The sequence below is a fragment of the Callospermophilus lateralis genome, chromosome 7 (genome assembly GCF_048772815.1).
Source record: "Callospermophilus lateralis isolate mCalLat2 chromosome 7, mCalLat2.hap1, whole genome shotgun sequence".
Taxonomy (NCBI): Eukaryota; Metazoa; Chordata; class Mammalia; order Rodentia; family Sciuridae; genus Callospermophilus; species Callospermophilus lateralis.
In genome coordinates this window covers 127,764,335-127,782,308 of record NC_135311.1, presented here as the reverse complement: position 1 = coordinate 127,782,308, position 17,974 = coordinate 127,764,335, and the positions used below count along the sequence as shown (strand labels likewise).

The window sequence follows — 17,974 nt, the reverse complement described above, 5'->3', positions numbered from 1 at the left end:
GATCCTCCTGCCTTAGCCTCTGAGCCACTGGGATTTTAGGCATGTGGCACCACACCCAGCTGGTATAAATGGCCTCTTTTGAACATTGTCCTTGCCACTCTCTTTGTAGGTGGACTTGAATCTGCACTGGAAAATGTGATTGACGGGATATTGGACCAATAGATAGGCCCCTTGGGGCTTACCTGGATGAACACAGAAGGAAGCTAGGATCACAGTGGCTCCACACTTCGCACATCTGGACCCACAGTAAGCCGTACCAGTTTCTGGTCTTGATAGAGAAGGAAGTTACATTGGGGAGAATATGTCTGATGTCCCCAGGTCCTCACCCCTTCCTTGCATTATCTGCAGTGGCTCAGTTCCCTGGGCGTGTCTTGAAACTTTTTTGGATGCTAGAAGTGGCGTAGACTGGAAAGAAAACAAGGCTTAGCAAAAACCAGGATCATCAAGCAGACGGGTTATTCTTAGAAGCCTACTGGGCTAGAGTACCCTCATTACCACACAACACACACTCTGAGCCCCAAACCCACCAACTGCCAGCTGGCCAGCAACCACCTTGACTTGGGGTAATGAGTTCCATATGTTTCTGTGAGAACCAGCTAAGCTTTTCTCCAGCAGCTCTCACAGTGTTCTCTCCCTCCCCAGCTTCAAACTCACATTTGACCACCCTTGTTCCTTTGGCTCTTCATGACTGTGGGAAGGAGAGGGGTGGGTGGGCAATAACAAGAGGACCTTGATTTGAGGAGTCACCATCTGACTTTGCTTTTCCAGAGCCTTGGCCTCTCATGGCCTCAACTGTCCCATCCCTAAGGGCTGAGAAGCTTGGATTCCAGATTTGTCTTGACCACCAACTTGCTACATGTACCTGAGCAGACCCTGCCCTTCTTTGGGCCTTAAGTGTGACCTTGAGGACCCTTCTATCTCTGATGGGCTTTAGATTTATGAACAAATGAAGGGAAGAGGACAATCAATTGCCTGTTATCCATGGTGGCTCCAGGGTGGGATCCCTGGGAAGCAGAAGGCCTCCCTACTCTGGCCAATTCTGCTACCAGCCTGAGCTCCTTCTGACAACAGTAAGGCCCAAGGAGAACTTCTGCCTGCAGCATGTGGCCCTAAGTAAGAGCAGGGTGGTGGTGAGTGTCCCCGTTTAGAAGGACAGCTCCAGAGCTTGGGTGGGGAAGTAAGATGGGCCATGGTGAGCCACCATGGAGGGATGTGAATCCGAGCTCAGAGGGCTAAAGAGAACTTTAGCCCTCTTATCTGGTTTGTCAAAAGCAACTCCCAAATCCTGATGTCAGGGTGACCTCCCTACACTGATACAGACTATCCACTGTCCCTACTCACAGACTGACCCCGACACCCTGATCATTTAAGCCAGGCAAAAGTGACGACTGCCAACTTCTGCCCACACTTATCCCCAAACCTTGCCACGGACTGGCTGAACCCCAATTCTAGCCACACTCTAATCAGTCACTATGCTGCAAAGGGATCTGCTGCAGAGTGACCCCTTGACCTTGCTGCTGACTGACCCCAAGCAAGAGAAATAATCAGAGAACAATTAAATGCTAAACTCGGAGTGAAACCGGACAGCGCAGAGGCGAGAAGCGGGCGGTGGGGGCGGGGAGGGAGAGCAGAGGCCGAGGGCAGAGGCTTCCCGGAGGAGCCCCATGGCCTGAGGCCGCTCTCGGAAGGTCGGAGAGGCCTTGTGCGGGGCACGTCGCAGGCGCTCGAGGAATGCAAGCTGCTTGAAAGAATGAAGGAAGGAAGGAACGGGGTGCGATGCAGGCGGCCGCCCGGCCGGGGCAAAACGGCCGAGGCAGGAAGCGGGGTGGGGGCGCGCCGAAGCTGCGGCGGCCCGAGCGCAGCTGGGGGCAGCGGGAGAGCGGTGGGGTCAGCGACTCCGCTGGGTGGGGGCCCCCCGAGGCCGAGAGGCTGGGAACTGGGAGGCCGCGCTGCTGGCAGAGCGGCGGGGGCGCCGCGAGGCTCCGGATGGGCTGCGAGCCCCGCCCGCGGGCTGCGGAGGGAGCCGGAGCCAGAGCGGAGCCAGAGCTCAGACATCCGGGCGCCAGCGAACACCTGCGAGCGGCCCCCAGGGCCCGCGGGGGGAGCGCGGGGCGCCGGGCCGGGGGCGGGGCGAGGGGCGGGGACGCTCGGCTCCGCCCAGCCGGGCTCTGAGCCACGTGTTCCCGGCGCCTCCCCTGTGCAGGCGCCGAGGAGCCGCGGGTGCGGAGTGGCTCTCCCCACCGAGGCCCGCGAGTGGGCAGAGAGCAGCTCTGGAAGCATCTCTGCGGGAGTCTGATGGAGGTTTCTAGGGTGCAGCATGGGGCATGGGGAAAAGTGGGGGCCATGAGAGGCGATGAGGCCAGAAGACGGGTAATTGGAGGTTGTCCCGCGCATCCACAGTGGCACCATTTATGGTGTTAGAGGCATGAATTTGAACCCCTGCTTTGTTACTTAGGAGCTGTGTGGTCACGAGCAAGTTATTTTGCTTGTTTATTTACAAGGGAAAGATAACTTCCAAATGACTGAATTTCAGAGCTGATGCAAAGAATGCCTGCGAAATGAGCGCAACACACTCGGTTGACTATGCCTCTTGTAATTCAGGGAGCCTAAGTAGATATTTGATGAGCATTGTCTGTTATCTGAATCACAAACCTGGAAGGAGGTACCATCATCCCCCTTGCACAGAGAAGAGAGATACCTGGGGTGGCCTTAGGTTCCTCTGGGGACCAAATATATGCCCCACTCGGAATATCAGGGAAAAGAGCCCATCAAAAGTCAAGTCGAGAACTTGGGCTTGGAAGCTAGAGGAAGCTGGCCTTCCTGAATCCCACTCTGCCACTTCATTACTGTGACCTGAATCAAGCTATTCAGCCTGAGTCTGTTTTCTCTGTAAAACAGGAGTAATGATACCTACCTTCCTGGGTTGTAGTGACAATTAGAATAAAATAAAATGGAATGTGGCACCTAGTAGGCATTTGCTAAGTGATTATCACGGAAGACACTAACCTCTGAGAGTTTTCTGACCTAGGGCCAAATTGCTTTCACTCTCTAATGACTAATGGATTGGCGTGCTGGTCTAAGCTTTTGTCCTGGCCACCTGAACAGCTCAGCCCTGGGAGTCCTGACAAGCAATTTCCTTGGAATTAGCTTAATAATACCTCCTAGGTGTGTGATGCATTTCAAAGAACTTTCCCACCATTATCTTCTGTCCATGGAGGCAGCAAAGGAAAAGAGGCTCAGAGAGGTGAAGTGGCTTGCTCAAGGTCACAAGGTGGTGAGAGCTAGGACTTTTTCAATCCTTTCCCATTCCTGCAACTTTTGAGCAAGCAGGAGGCAGCAGGCTGAAAAAGGTATAGGTCATGGAGCTCAAATTCCCGACTCCATTGCAGTTAATGGTATAACTGATTTGGTTAATGAGGTAGAGCTAGGCACCTCAGACTGCTTCTTCAAAATCAGTTCCCTTTCACAGATGTGGAAACTGAGGCTCAAGAGAGTCAATCTTGCTGGACCTATTAGTGCAAGCTTATGATTCCATCAACTTGGGGTACTGAGGGAGAAGGATTGCAAGTTTGAGGCCAGCCTCTGAAACTTAGGAAGACCCTGTCTCAATATTTTTAAAAAAGGTGTGTGTGGGGGTGGGGGGGTGCTTTTATATATAGCTTACCCATAAAGGGTCCTGGGTTCAACCCCGGTACCAAAAAGAAAAAATGCAGGCTAGAGACCAGAGGAAAAGTAGGGATTTGTAGCTGTTTAGCTGTCCCCAGAACCATCTTAGCACTACTTCAGACAGTCCAGGGCAGACCCAGATGGGGTCTTACAGTCTGATTGGGGCAAGGACTTATGCTATGAGCTTCCAGAGGGTTGGAGGTCTGCAGTTGCTCTGCAGTTGTGGGGAGGGTATGTATATTTTGAAGAGTTTCATACCTTCCATCAGAGCATCAGAGATCATGACCTGAAATATGCTAAGAACCAATGGTCAGGCTGGGAGGATGGTTGGCAAAAACAGAGGTTGCCCCCACCCCAAATGCCCCTGTTCACCCCAGAAAGCTCACCAGGGTTAAGGCACAAAAGGTAATGATGTGACTTGTTTGTTATGAAATACTAAAGTAACACATGCCAGGGGCCAACACACAAATGAGATCATATCATAAACAAGAATCCGGTGAAGCTAGGTGCCTGATGGAGCCCACCTGGGGAGCTACCAGGTAGGGGGCAGTTGGAGATGGCATTAGTTGGAGTCTTGCCTTTTGCCTCACTCCCAGGACTGACCCCCTGTCCACCACAATTCAAGTCACTGTAGTTACAGTTCAAATCCCATTCTTGCTCTTAAGGGGCTGGGAAAAACTGGTTCAGCCTATGTCTGAGTCTGACCTTCCCCATTCTGATACAGGCACAAAGATGCTTACAGAATTAGTTCCCAGTGGAGGTGTAGGAATATCTGAAGTAATGAGGACTCTGGGGCCTCCTCAAATTCCCAGCTCAGGTCCTGAGTCTACATAGCACTAAGAGGACCAGTACCAGTACTTCCCAACAAGCTTGCAAGTGCTTGTCAGAGTGGCTGCAAATTTTTGAAAAGAGACTCTGCTCTTCTTTTTCCAACTTTGGAAGCACTGGGGGAAGCCAGAGCAGAGAGCATGATTGGAAATGAAACTGGGCCCAATGCCGAGTTTATTCATCTCAGAAATGGGTCTCAGTCACCACCCCTGACTGGGCACCAGATAAGGCAAACTGGAGGCTCCACTCTTACCACATCCCCTGCTAGAAAGGCATTAATAATGACATTGAAGACAGACACTGCTAGATCTCAAGGGACCTGATAATCAAGTCCCCAACGGGCTGGGTGAGCTTGTGCTGGTCTTCTCTAAGATACAGGGTAAGGACCAAGTTCTTTTCTGTTCCCAACCCCCAATGGATATGGGATTCCCATCATGACCTCTTTCCACCACCCCACCCTCCAGTTTCAACTGGGAGTTCTCCTCTCCCTCTTGAGGGAATAAGCAAGTTTGCTCTTCCCAAGTTCCAAAATATTTATTTTCCCAAAGTCAGCCATGTAAGAAAATTAGTACAAGGAATGAGATGTGAGATCATATACCAAGTGTTTAAAAACCGTTTATTATGCAAAATGTTAACTTTTATAAAAAGTTTAATATACATCGCATGATTACAGAAAGTCACCTTCCTGCAAAAAAGGTACAAAAGCTATATACTCTATTATAGAGTTCATAATCAGGGCAACAGAGCCTTTCTCCAGGGAGACCAGAAGACAGCTCAAACGCCGCCTTGGCAGAGTTCGGGAGAGCTGCCACTCCCCCACTCTCCAGCCCTCCACTCTGAAAAGACAGTCTTTAAAACTTGGGGGTGGGGTGGGGGCAGGGTGACGTTGCCCAGCTGGTGACCAGCGCTAGCTCTGGCTCTTCAGGCCACCCAAGTTCACAGTCCTTTGCTCCCGGGCGCCAGGTCCAGCCTCGAGGCAGGGGTTTGGGGAAGTAAAGTGGGCAGGGAGAGGTTAGGGCTCATCCATGCCCTTGAGCTTCCGGCCGGAGAGGGTCCCCGGGTCCCAGGCGGAACGGGCGCCAGCACCTGCGTTCTGGGCGGGGGAGGAAAGAAGAGCAGGGAGCCGTCAGTTTCCGCCGAGCGCGCCGAGGCGGGGGCCGTCCGCAGACTGGCCGGCGCCAGGGAGGAAACTTGGTCTCTACCTCCAGCTGATAACTCCGCGCCCCACACTGCCCCCACCCAGTTGGCGCCAAAGGACCACTGGCGGAGCCACCACTACCCCTCCCTCCTTGGAAGGGACACTGTTTGGAAGGGGGACCAGAAAGACACAGCTGTCTTTACGGTAACAATCAGAAAAGGCTTTTATTTAGTCAGATCTGCATCAACTTTCCGGATCTTTACCCTCTGGGGAGGACAGAGCCAATGTCCGTTTAAGTCCGAAATACGCACATTAGATAGAAAATGGTTTTGTCATTCATTTAAAGTGAACATGGACAAGTCATTTTTCCCTTTGGGCTTGGTTTCTCTAAACCGCGGGGCAGTAACCCTCTAAAGAGCATGCTGATTCCTCAATTTGCAGTGTAAACCTTCCCCGGGAGGGGATCCTCACCTGGAGGTGCCAGGACGGCCGGGTCAGTGGCAGAAGCTCCTCTTGTCGTTGGAGATCACAAGTTCCGGAGCAAGCTCAGCTGTCTGGGAAATAAGGGGAGAGTTATGCAAGGAACTCGCCGTGCTCTGGGGGACTCGCAGCATCCCAGCCCTGGCGCCCAACCCTGTCCCACCCTGGCTCCCGCACGCACCTGGATGGGGAGATGAGGACCGTCTGGGGGCCCAGGAGCCGGCTCGGCCAGGACCACCTGGAGGTCAAGGATATAGTCGATGACGCGCTGCAGGATTTCCACCTGGCTAAGCTGAGTGCCCCTCGGGACGCCAGGCACCAGTTCTCGCAGGCGCGAGTAGCAGTGGTTCATGTCGTCTAGGAGGCTCAGCGGCTCCTCCGCCGCAGGGCTCTTGCCGCGGCCCCGCGCGATAGCCAGACTGCGTTCCGATAAGCAGCAAACCGCCTCGTAGCAGCCGCGCACAGGACTCAGCGCCTTCATGTTGGAGAAAGAAACTGAAGGAACAAAACCAACCAAGCTACCACTAACGCGGGCTGTAGTGCGCGCAGGCACGCCGCTGCCGGCTCTTATAGAGCCCCTCTTGAAGGCACGCCCCTTTATTCAAAACGGCTCGCCCGGGCCCCGCCTTCTCCGGCCCTGGGCCCCGCCTCTCCCGGGCCTGGGCGTTCACAGCCTGCTTAAATTGCTAACAGGCTTCCTCCCGCTGGTCTGACGCCGAAGACCGCGGAGCCGCGGATTCAAAGAATGAGGAAGCGCTGATACTGGGGAGAGGCGGGCCTCTTCGCCAGCCAGGACTTAAAAAATCACTTAAAACCATTAACTTTAAGAATTTGCCTTTTCCTGGCAGTGCCCCAGATGTTTGAGCTCCCCTGCCCCCTGCCAGTCCACCCTTAGCCCAACACTGGTTCGAACCCACAGCTCCTCAGAGGTCATAAATCCCTGAACAGCTAAGCTTTTTTTTTTTTTTTTTTTAGGCAAAAGATTTTTCAAGGGAAACTTGTAAGGAATTAGTGCCGCCTTGTTCCCCAATTTGCTGTTCGTCTGACCTCCAGACTCACTGGCGTCAGGAATTATCTTGTGACCAGAGGGGAAAAAAATTAATTGCGGTGAAGCTGAGGTTACAATGAAGAAAACAGATTTGGGCTAGGCGCTGAGATTGCAGGAGGAGGGGAAGGGGGTTTGAGCAAAGAACACTATTTATTTGAGCAACAGGGGAAAAGAAAAAAAGAGAAGAAAGCTGCCCAAAGCCATACTTTTAGCACGGGGAAAGAAAAGAGCTCAGACGTTTGCTGCACAAACTCCATTAAGGAACCAAATATATGCCCAGTTGTGCTTTGGAAGTGAGTTTGATTAAACTTTTGGACAGAGTTTCAAATATGGAGAACCAGAGGGAACAATTTCTTTAAAAACATTTTTAGGATCCCCTTCTTTATGGGGTCAGCAAATCTCTTTTAACTCTTGCTCTCCCCACTTTGCACTCACTACTGTGCAGAAAACAATGTTAATTTTGTGACTCTTTTGTCTGTCCCTTTTCTGTTATGGAAGGGCAGCCACCTGGACTTGATTATTCTCAGCCCTGCTGAAGTAGCTCCAGCTCTATCTGAGAAACCAGGAAAGGGACCAGTGAGCAGGCAAGCTAAGTCTTATATTCCAACAGGACATTGTGCTCAGTATTCTTTGCTTGTCTTCTTGTCACTTCCCAGGACATTTGGGAATCTGCTGTTCCAAGATGCTGGGTTCCATCTTAGAAATGACCAAGTGGGATTCTCCCAATGATTGCTTTCTTAATCAATTTGTTGGTAAATATTTATGGAGTGACTTCACATAGACCAGTGGCTTCTGCTTCTCAAGAATCTCACAATTTGGGGAGACAAGATTAACACAGGAAACAATTAAGAGTTCAATAGTGTGTGGTACTGATTAACAGGACAATGGGAGCTCTGAGCTGGATGAGTCTCAAAGTAGTTACAATAGAGCCCAACTTGGTGACACACACAAATGTAATGCCAGCAACTTGCTGGGCAGGAGGATAGAAAGTTCCAGGCCAGCCTCAGCAACTTGGCCAGACCCTGTCTCCAGATAAAAAATAAAAAGGATTGGGGATGTAGCTCAGGGTAGAGTGTTCCTAGGTTCAATCCCTAGTACAAAAAAAAAAAAAAAGTTTTAATGGAAAGGACACTGGGTTTGGAATTGGAAGCCGTGGGTTGAACATGCCAGCTCTATCAATTATTGATCATGAAATCTTGTACAAGCTTAGGTACCCTGGTTTTAGTTGCCTTGTGAATAAAGTGAGAAGATGGTGCTAAGTGATTATTTTACATTCTTTCCAATCCTAGAAGTCTTAGGCTTTTGTGAAATTTGGGCAGGCAAGTGTGGGATGGCAAAGGGCCCAGAGAGGTGATATAAAGCATGTCCAGTACGATACACAAGTAATAGTAGAGCCAATTTTGAAGTCTTGTTCTTTTCCATCATACCACAGGACTCTGAAAGAGGTCTTCAAAGATTTTCTTCTTGGAATAATAATGTTTTCAAGAATAGCTATTTCAATATAAGACAGAGAAAGGAAAGGGTCCTGTGGGTAGACAAATCAGTCTCTAGATGCTATAGAAGTGCCAGCTATTTGGTCACAGGAAGAGAAGATAGTGGCTATCAGGACTCTTGGATGACCAAACAGAAGATCCTTTTTTTTTCGGTCATGCACATTTCTGTGGTTGGTGCAAAATTGTCAAGCCAAGAGGTTCTACAAAAATCATGGTCTTCAGAGCCAGTCAAACTTAGGTTGAAAATCTTATTATTCCCTTTTACTGACTGTGAACTATGGCTGAGTCACCTCTCTGTGCCTCAGTTTTCCTCTTTATAAAATGGAGCTAATCAGACTGACCTCATTTACTCAACTAATGATTATTAAATGCCTTTTCTCTGTAAGGTGCTTGTCCTGCTCCCTCCACCAGATCCTTCAGTCTCCCTGGTGCCTGGGGGCCCAGCGTGGAGCCTGGTGTGTGGTGGTACAGGGCCACCCAGATTCTCCCCTCCTCCATTATTACTGCTGAAGCCTCAGGCTTGCATAGCGGTTAATGGTTTGCAAAGCACCTTCATATTTATTATTTCCCAGGATGCTTCCAAGCTGAAATGCCCATGGGCAGTGTGACATAAGACAGAAGGATGCAGTGGGATTAGCAAGCGGAATTCTGTCCTCTCTGTGCCAATAACTTGCCCTGGGACAAATTTCTGTTCTTCCTGGGCCTTATTTTGGGGGTGGGGTGGGGGAAGCAAATGACCTTTCGGGGTCTTCTCCAATCTATGGTTCTAATTCTGAAAGAAGCCGGTTACGGTTGGACTGGGAACACTGAATACTTTAAACCCCAAAGACTTCTTTTCCCTACCAGCAGACTGGACGGCCTCGCTCAGTCTTCTGCAACTTGTTTAGCGGTGGCGGGGCCTCAGCCTCTTATTCCAAATGCCTCTGAACTTTCTGTTCCCAGTTCTGCTCCTTTTACCAGCTTTTTCCCCCCTCTTGCATTTTTTATTTTTATGAAAGGATGTCATTAAGGCTTTTGTCTGCGCTGTTTTTGTTTCAGAACTTTTCTCACAATCCTATTTTTTGTTGAGGAATCCGCTCCTTTGCCCAGCTGTGGGTCCCGGTCCCACAGCTGTGTTGATCTAAGACTCAGCCCCAGACAGCCTGGCGCCAGGGTGGGACGTCATGCGTTCACACAGGGATGCGTGTCCCAGGCAACCTTTCCTCGGGCAGTCACCGGCCGGCGACTGCCTCTCCCACCAATGAGCGCCCGACACCCGAGAGAGGGGCGTGGTCTGCACCGCCCCAACCCGCGAGCGGCTTGTGAATTGCAGATGCTGAGAACTTGATAAGGTTCCTTGAATTGGGGCCCTTTAAAGTCTTTCCCCCTTTCTCTTTTAGTTCTTTCTTAGCTTTCTTTTGTTTATTCCTTTTCTTTCCGTCTTCTTTTTTATCTATATATGTATGTATTTTTTTTTCTTCTTCTTCTTTTTTTTTTCTTTTAACTATCTCCTCCCAGTGTCAGGAATCATTTTGTAAGCATTTCCAGGAACTGAATCTTCCTCTGCCAATTTTTTTTTTTTTTAAGAAAGAAAAAAGAGAGAAAGAAAAGAAAAATATTCACTGATGTGCTCTCTGATTTTCTTTTTCTTTCTTTCTTTTCTTTTCTTCTTTTTTTTTTTTAAGGAGTTGGCAGAACTATTAGGCTATACCGATTGTCTTTACATTTTTAAATGTGTTGGTAGTGGGATCTTTGAGCTGTTGATTTCAAAGTCAAAGTAATGATGATGAGGATTGCAGATGTCTGTTTGCCTAGACTAGTCTAATATCACTTTAGCTATCTTTTCGCCACTTGCATTATAGACTTGGGGATCAAGGGACCTTAGAAACTTGGCTAGGATAACTAGAGATGTCATGGACTAACATGTGATCAAAATCCACATCTCCTCCTCCTTTGACTCCCTGCCCCCACCACGCTGTAAACTCTTCTTAGCATGAGGGTATTTGCTGGGGGTCTCAGAACATTCACAAATACTGGGTTTCCTTTTCTTTCTTTCTTTTTTTAAAAACCACTGGCCCACATCCCTAGCCTGTTTTATATTTTATTTTGAGACAGGGTCTTGCTAAATTGCTGAGACTGGCTTTGAACTCATGATCCTCCTGCCTCAGCCTCCCAAGTAGTTGGGATTACAGGCATATGCCACCATGCCCAGCAGATGTTGGGTTTCTTTAGCTATCTTTTTGCTCACAAGATGCCTGTAAAAGTGTGCTGAGGATTTGACAACCAGAAACACCTTGGTTAGTCTGGACCCCAAAGTACAGCTTGAGACCCAGGTGATACCAGGAAAGCACAGGAGATTCTAAGTCAAGACCAGGCTCAAACCTTTGCCACCAAGGAAATATTGAGCTACCAGGCCCAGCCTCACTCCACCTCAGTTATCTCCTCTGTAAAATTGAAAGGAAAATAAAACCCATGTACCTCACAGCTGGGAGGATCCCAAGGGACAAGGGATGGAAAGTGCTATAAGAGCCAAGAAGTTGTTTTTATGTGAATGCAGCCCCTGTTGAGTGGGATAGGAGGTGCCAGGTGAGTTTAGTGGCTCCTGCTGAGGCTGCTCTCAGGAATGTGGGCAACACTGAGAAAGGTAGTGTAGGAACATAGGAACCTAAAGCACAAGTCCTTTCGTTGTATTATTATTTGTTTTTGTGTTTGTTTTTGGTACTGGGGATGCAACCCAGGGATGCTCTACCACTACACTACACTCCCAGCTCTTTTTTTACAGGCTCTTGCTAAATTGCCAAGGCTGTCCTTGAACTTGGGATCCTCCTGCCTCAGCTTCCCACTGGGATTATAGATGTGTACACCTGGCTAAGACCTGAGTCCTCACAGGGATGGAGACTTCAGCTGTCTTCAAGTTGAATATTCTACAGCTTGTAAGCACTCAGCTCTTATTATTAACATCATCATCATCATTATTCATTGAGTCTCATTTGCTAAGACCTGTTTCACTTTTCAGTTGGGTGTTGTTTGGTTTCCAGTTCTGGAGATAGAACCTAGGGCCTCAAACGTGCTAGGCTAGCACTCTACAACCAAGCTACACCCCAAGCCCTGTGTTTTCTCATTGACCCATCTTATGGACAATGAGACAGAGGCTCAGAAAGGTGACTGTGTTTGTCCAAGGTCACATAGCTAGTAAGTGGCAGATCCAAAGTTTGCACCTAGGTATGCCTGTCTCCAAAGCATGTTGATTCCTGTCCCCTGTGCTTTTCTTTCTACTCCTCCAAAGGACCTCCTGGGAAGGTAGCACTGATGATCGAAGAGGGTTTCATTCTATCAGACAGAAAACAGTAAGGGCAAAACATTAGGTAGGAGGCAGACAAATAAAGTTTAGGGGTGTAACAGGGAGACTTTGTTTTCTATGTAGAGACTCAGCATGGGAAATTTCTTGCCTATTTCAAGTTGTCTGTGCTTCAGGAGACATTTATTCTGGTTTTTGTTTGTTCGTTTGTTTTGCACTGTGGATCAAATTCAGGCCCTTGCACATGCTAAGCACACAGTGTACCATTAAATATCCCCCCCACCCCCGTGTTTTTTGTTAAAGTAGAGAATGACTGCTCTTGTTTTGGGGGGTACTGGGGATGGAACCCAGAGGTGGTTTACAACCGAGCCACATCCCCAGGGTCTTGCCAAGTTGCTGAGTGTCTAAGTTGCTGAGGCTGACCTTGAACTTGGGATCCTCCTGCCTCAGCCTCCCAGGCATGCACTGTTGTGTCCAGCCCAGAATGAACTCCTGTGAGTCAGCTTTGGAGTTGAGTTCCCTATTCCCTCCCTCCTCCAACCCAAAGCCAGCCTAGCTCTGTCCAGCCATACTGCCCTGAAGTTGATCAACCCCTTACTCCAGCAGGTAGGCTGTGGCTGTGACCATCGGGTATCCAAGGGCATCTGGAGTAGAGGGTTGGGTACCTATGGCAAGCAGGAAAGGAGTCATTTCCCAAAGAACTGTCCCATCCTGGGTGTATTATCAATTCTATCTTGTATAATCTTTCCTCAAGATTTTGGGGATTAGTATTATTATGATCATTGTCTAGAGAAAGATACTAAAGTTCAAAGGGATTTTTCCACATGGCTGATGGGGGGAAAGCCCAGTAATTAGGATTTGAACCTAGGCCTGAAACTCAAACACTGAAACAGAGACCGAGACATTCAGGCTGCAGTGTCCAGACAAAAAAGGACCAGTTCCCTCACCCCAGCACTTCTGGGCTGAGGACAGAGGAAGACAGCCATGACCTCATTTCTCTGTTAGGAAGAAGTTTGGAACATCAAGATTTTGGAGAACATTGGTAGGTTATGAGGGATTTTTAACTCTTACTTAATAAATTTTAAAAAAGTGGGGGGGGGGAGTATATATTGTAAAGGTTTTACTATTTCCAAATCGCTTTCATTAAATATTTCATTGAGCATCCCAAACACCTCCCAGAGTTGACCTGCTTTGAAATCAAGTTGTATTTGTCTCTCTGGTCTCAGTGTCCCTCACTGTACCTGCTACAGACTACTGCAAGTTCTATTGCAGTAACCATTTCTGGGACATCAGCAGAGATTTAAAATTCAAATGTAGGGCTGGGGTTGAGTGCTTGCCTAACATGGGCAAGGCCCTGGGTTTGATCCCCAGTTTTGAAAAAGTAAATAAATAATTTTAAAATAGATCCGTCTGGCTGTGCATGCCTCTAATCTCAGCTATTCTGGAGGCTGAGGCAGAAGGAACAAAAGTTCGAGGCCAGCTTGGACAATTTAGCAAGAGCTTGTCTCCAAATAAAAAATAAAAAGGATGCAGCTCAGCAGTACTGCACCCTGGGTCCAATCCCTAGTACTGGGGGGGAAAACTGAATAAAAATAAAATATCCAAATGCAGGTTGTGCTGAAAGGCTCTGTGACCCTGGGTACAATGTGCTTTCTTATAGACAGATGCCCACAGCTGGATTTATGCCCCCTCCAATGGGAGTTCAGGAAAGGCCTTGGAAAGATGATGGGGTTCAGAGGCAGAAGCGATGGAAGGCCAAAAAAGGCCTTGAAGAGTAGTGGCCACTCTGCCCAAATATTGTCTTATCTTGGCAGAGGTCCCAGCAGCAGTTCACATGCTGGCAGGGGAGGAAGGTTGGGTGGGAGGGGAGTTATTGGCTGGGGAGTGAGCTGAAGCTGCCAGAGAGGAGAGGGCTCTCCTACCCCCAAAGAGGACAGAGCTCTGCAGCAAGCTGGAAACGCAGGAGTGCCAGAAGGCTGAGGCAGGGACACAGTTCACTGGGAGCCTCCTGCAGGCTAAAGTGGCTTAATCACTACAGCAGCCCAAGTGTCAGCATGCTCATGAAGGAGAACTTTTACTGAGTGCTAACCATGAACAGGACATCTTACATGTAATTATTTCTCTGAATCCTCATATTGATTGAGACTCAGAGAGGTGAGCTAACTTGCCCAAGGTCACATAGCTGATTGGAGGCAGAACAGGGCTGTCAACCAGAGGGAGGAATGGTCTTAATACATTGGGGGTGGAAAAGGAAAAGAAAGGAAACTCATTTGAAATTCATTTTGCTCCACAGAACCTTGTGGTGTCAGGAGTGTGTGTGTGTGTGTGTGTGTCCCCATCCCTGGGTGTGTGTGTGTTCTTCAACTCTCTGGTGTGGGACCCTCATTGAGTGTAGTGTGTCTGGGCCCAGGTGAGGGTGTGTGCAGTATTCCCAGGGGGCTGCAGCCCACTTAAATATGTGCTGTGTCCCTGAGTGCTGGGAGGACCCCCACCCTCCCATCACATGACCTCTCGGGGTGTGCAGCTTCTGCTAAGTACCCACCTCATTATAAGTCCATCTTCCCGCAATCTCCGGGCCAGGTGCAGCACAGGGCCAAGAGAACAATAGGCCCGAGCGCCCGGGTGGCCTTTTCCGCCACTCCCTCACCCCGCGACCCTCCCCGCCTGCACCCCGCGCCCAGGCTGCCCCCACTCGGGCCCTGCCCGACCTCCTCGCCCTCGCTCCGCCGACCTTTATGGTGCCGGGCAGCGCCCCGGCTGCCCCACCTCGGCCCTCCCCGGCCCTCCCGCCCCGCGCGGCCACCCCCACCCCGGCGGTCCCCGGCGGTCCCCGGCGCGCAGCTGCGGGACACACAATCGCCCGCGCCCCGCCCCGCCCCCCGCGCAGCCCCTCGTTCAACAAAAGCCGCTTTCTTTCCCCACAACAGATTAAAGACCCGGAGGGGGTGAAAAATAGCTTCTCCAGCCGCCGGCGGGGGAGGGGCGCGGGAAAAGCTGGGGCTTTGGGGACTCTTTGATGGCGAATGTGTGGGAAACCCGGAGGAATGTGGCTGCGCGGATGGCCGCGGCGGGGCCGGGGCGGGAGGAGGGTCCGTCCCCGGGGACCCCGGGGACCGCGCGCCCCCTGCGGTCCCCGCGCCCCGCTCGCTGCCCCCCGCGGGCTGAGGGTCTCCGCCCATCGGCTCTGGCCTTTCTGTCCCCCTCGATCGGTTTTCTCAAAGTCGAATTCCTCCATCTCCTTCCCTCTCCTGATTCTCCGCGGTGTCGCGGGTCCTCTTTTCTCCTCCATTTTTTTTTTTCTCGTTTCTGTTCCCTTCGGTTTTTTTTTTTTTTTTTTTTCCTCCCTTTTCGGGTCTTTATCTGGCTCTATACATCCATTCTTTCTCTTTGTCTGGGACAGTCTCTCTGTGTCTCTTTGTTTCCGCGTCTCTCTTTATTTCTTGGTGGCTCCCTCTCAGCCTCTTTCTGTGGTTTCCTGGGTGGCTTCGGAGGGTGACGGATTTAGCACCGACTCCGCCGCCCTTTCTCCTGGCTCCTTGGAGAGGGCTGGGAAGAAGGAGCCCGGAATCGGGGCAGTTTGCTCACACCCCCGACACACACCCCCCCAGTGTGGGCACAGACGAGAGCCCAACGTGAAAGTTCGGGCACCCAGGACCACTGCGGGGAGGAGACTTGGGCAGACCTGGTCGCTAGACCAGAATAGAACGGGAATAGGGGTTCTTGGAGGCCTCCAAGGGTTCAGAATTATTTTCAAATCAGTTTAAGTCTCTGAAAGGAATTCCTGGCTCAGGACCGGATGGTGGCCTTGGGACCCTTATGGGAAATGAGTTGGCCCCCTCCTCTCTAGTCCTTGGAACTGGCTTGGGGGAGGAAGGGATGGGTGCAAGACAAAGGGCTTCCAGGTGGCCAAGGGCAGAGATCTTGGGTCAAGACCCAAGACCGGGAGGTCCTGGGGGAAAGCTAAACCTGGGATCCGGGAAACCCAGCTTGTGCACTTGGCTCTGTCACTTGCTGACACACCAGTGCAAATTCCTTCTTCTCTCTGAGCATCATTTTCCCCACCTGTAAAATGAGATGTTTATTTATATCAGTGGTCCTCCGATTTTTATTCTACCCACAGATCCCAAGGTCCAGTTTATTCCAAATATCTTGCTTATATTAATCTCCTTTCTCATTTTGTTATTCATGAAAGACAAGCATTCAGTCAGTGGTTCGGATTAGCATGATTCATTTACCCTGCAAAGCTGATCTGATTTGAAGAACTAAGACACCCCAGACAGACCTCCAGAGATATCCCAACCCTGGCCAATGATACCCCAAAACTCTTGGGTTTTGTTAGGCTGGGCAGCAAGATCCCATGGGGGAATACAGGTTTTGGAGTCAGACAACTTGGGTTTAATTCCTGAGTCTACCAATGTCCAGCAATGACCTTGGGGAGGTCACATCCACCTTCCTTTTCCTTATCTGTAAAAAAGGAGATATTCAAAATATCCACCCCTCAGGATTATGGTGAGTGCTGCATCAGATACCAAAAATGTAAGCAACAGGTGCTCAGAAAAGCCGAGCAATGCAAGCCATGTGAGTAATTCAAAGGACACATGTGTAAAAAAAAGGACAGTAAAATTAATTTCAATAATATATTCTACCTAACTGTATATACACAAAGCATTATTATTCCAGCATGCAATTGTTGCAAAAGGCTTTTATTTTTACATTCATTTTCCCAGTAAGTCACTAAAACCTGGTATGCATTATATAATTCAGCATCTCTCAGTCTGAACTAGGCACGTTTCAGGTGCTCAATAGCCACACAGGGATAGGGGCTAGAGATTGGACAGTGTTGATCTCTTTGGTTTAAGGCAAGGTAGACATTAGGGAGGAGAGGAGTTGAGCCTTGGAAGTCAGCTGGGATTTTGATACAGAGAAGGCAGGAGGAAAACAGAAGGGGGCAGGGAGAGAATGGCATGAGGTAAGGTGCTGTCGGGCTGGACTGGGCAGAAGTGAGGGGGTGGGGTGGACATGGCCAGGGATGGATAAATAGATGGAGGTGGGGTACCTGGAGAACTTTGAATGCCAGATTAAAAAGTGTAAAGTCTGTGAGTATCCAGGATGGGAAGGGAGAAGATGGTCACGGAAGCCAGTCTGGGTCTGTAACTTACCAGGTACTATGGAGACCTCGATTAACACTAGCTGTCGTTCACTGAGGATTTACTATAACCAGGCACTATGCTGAGCACTTTGTATTTCTCATTGATTTCTCTCAATAATCCTTCACACATGGCTGATGGGAATGTAAAACTTTGGAGGACATTTTGGCAATGTTTCAAAAAGTTAAACCTAACTGAGCATAGGGATGCACTCTGGTAATCTCACTGACTGAGACAGAAGGATTGCAAGTTCCAGACTGGCCTCAGCAACTTAGGGAGACCCTTAGCATCTTAGAGGGACTCTGTATCAAAACAAAAAATAAATCAAAAGGGCTGGGGATATAGCTCAGTGGTAAAGCACCCCTGGGTTCAATACCAGTACTTCTCAAAAATAAATAAATAAAAAGATAGATAGATAGATAAATTATAAAAGTTTAAACATAAGGTTCACATTCTACCCAGCAATCTTCCTGCCAGACATTTACCCAAGAGAAATGAAAACCTGTCCACCCCAAGACTGGAACAGGGAAGTTCATAGCAGCATTGTTTGTAATGACTAAAAAGTGGAAATGGCTCAAATGTTCATCAGTGGATGACCGGATCAACAAACTATGGGATAGTCATACAATGGAACAGTATTCAGCCATAAAAAGTAATGACTACTGAAACAGGTAATGGCGTGGATGGACTTCACAAATACGCAAAGCGAAAGGAGCAAGACACAAAGGATCATGTAATAATAGTTCCATTTATGTGAAATTCCCATAAAAGGCAAATCTAGAGAGATGGAAAGTGGATTGGTGGTTGCCTGGTGCTGCCTGGGGAGCAGAGTGATTGTTAATGGGCCCGGAGTTTGTGTGGGATGATGAAAATATCCTCAAATTGATGTGGTAATGG

General features: G+C 49.3%; 1 protein-coding gene across 1 annotated transcript; it reads right to left on the bottom strand.

The window, feature by feature from the left end:
• Window positions 1–5,089: 5,089 nt before the first annotated feature.
• On the bottom strand, window positions 5,090–6,664 carry Id3 (inhibitor of DNA binding 3). The gene is made up of 3 exons (XM_076863248.1): window positions 6,294–6,664; window positions 6,104–6,186; window positions 5,090–5,587 (listed from the first exon to the last, which is right to left on the bottom strand). Exons 1-2 carry the CDS (start codon window positions 6,591–6,593, stop codon window positions 6,127–6,129), a joined length of 360 nt encoding a protein of 119 aa, XP_076719363.1. The 5' UTR covers window positions 6,594–6,664; the 3' UTR covers window positions 5,090–5,587; window positions 6,104–6,126.
• Between the last annotated feature and the right edge of the window lie 11,310 nt (window positions 6,665–17,974).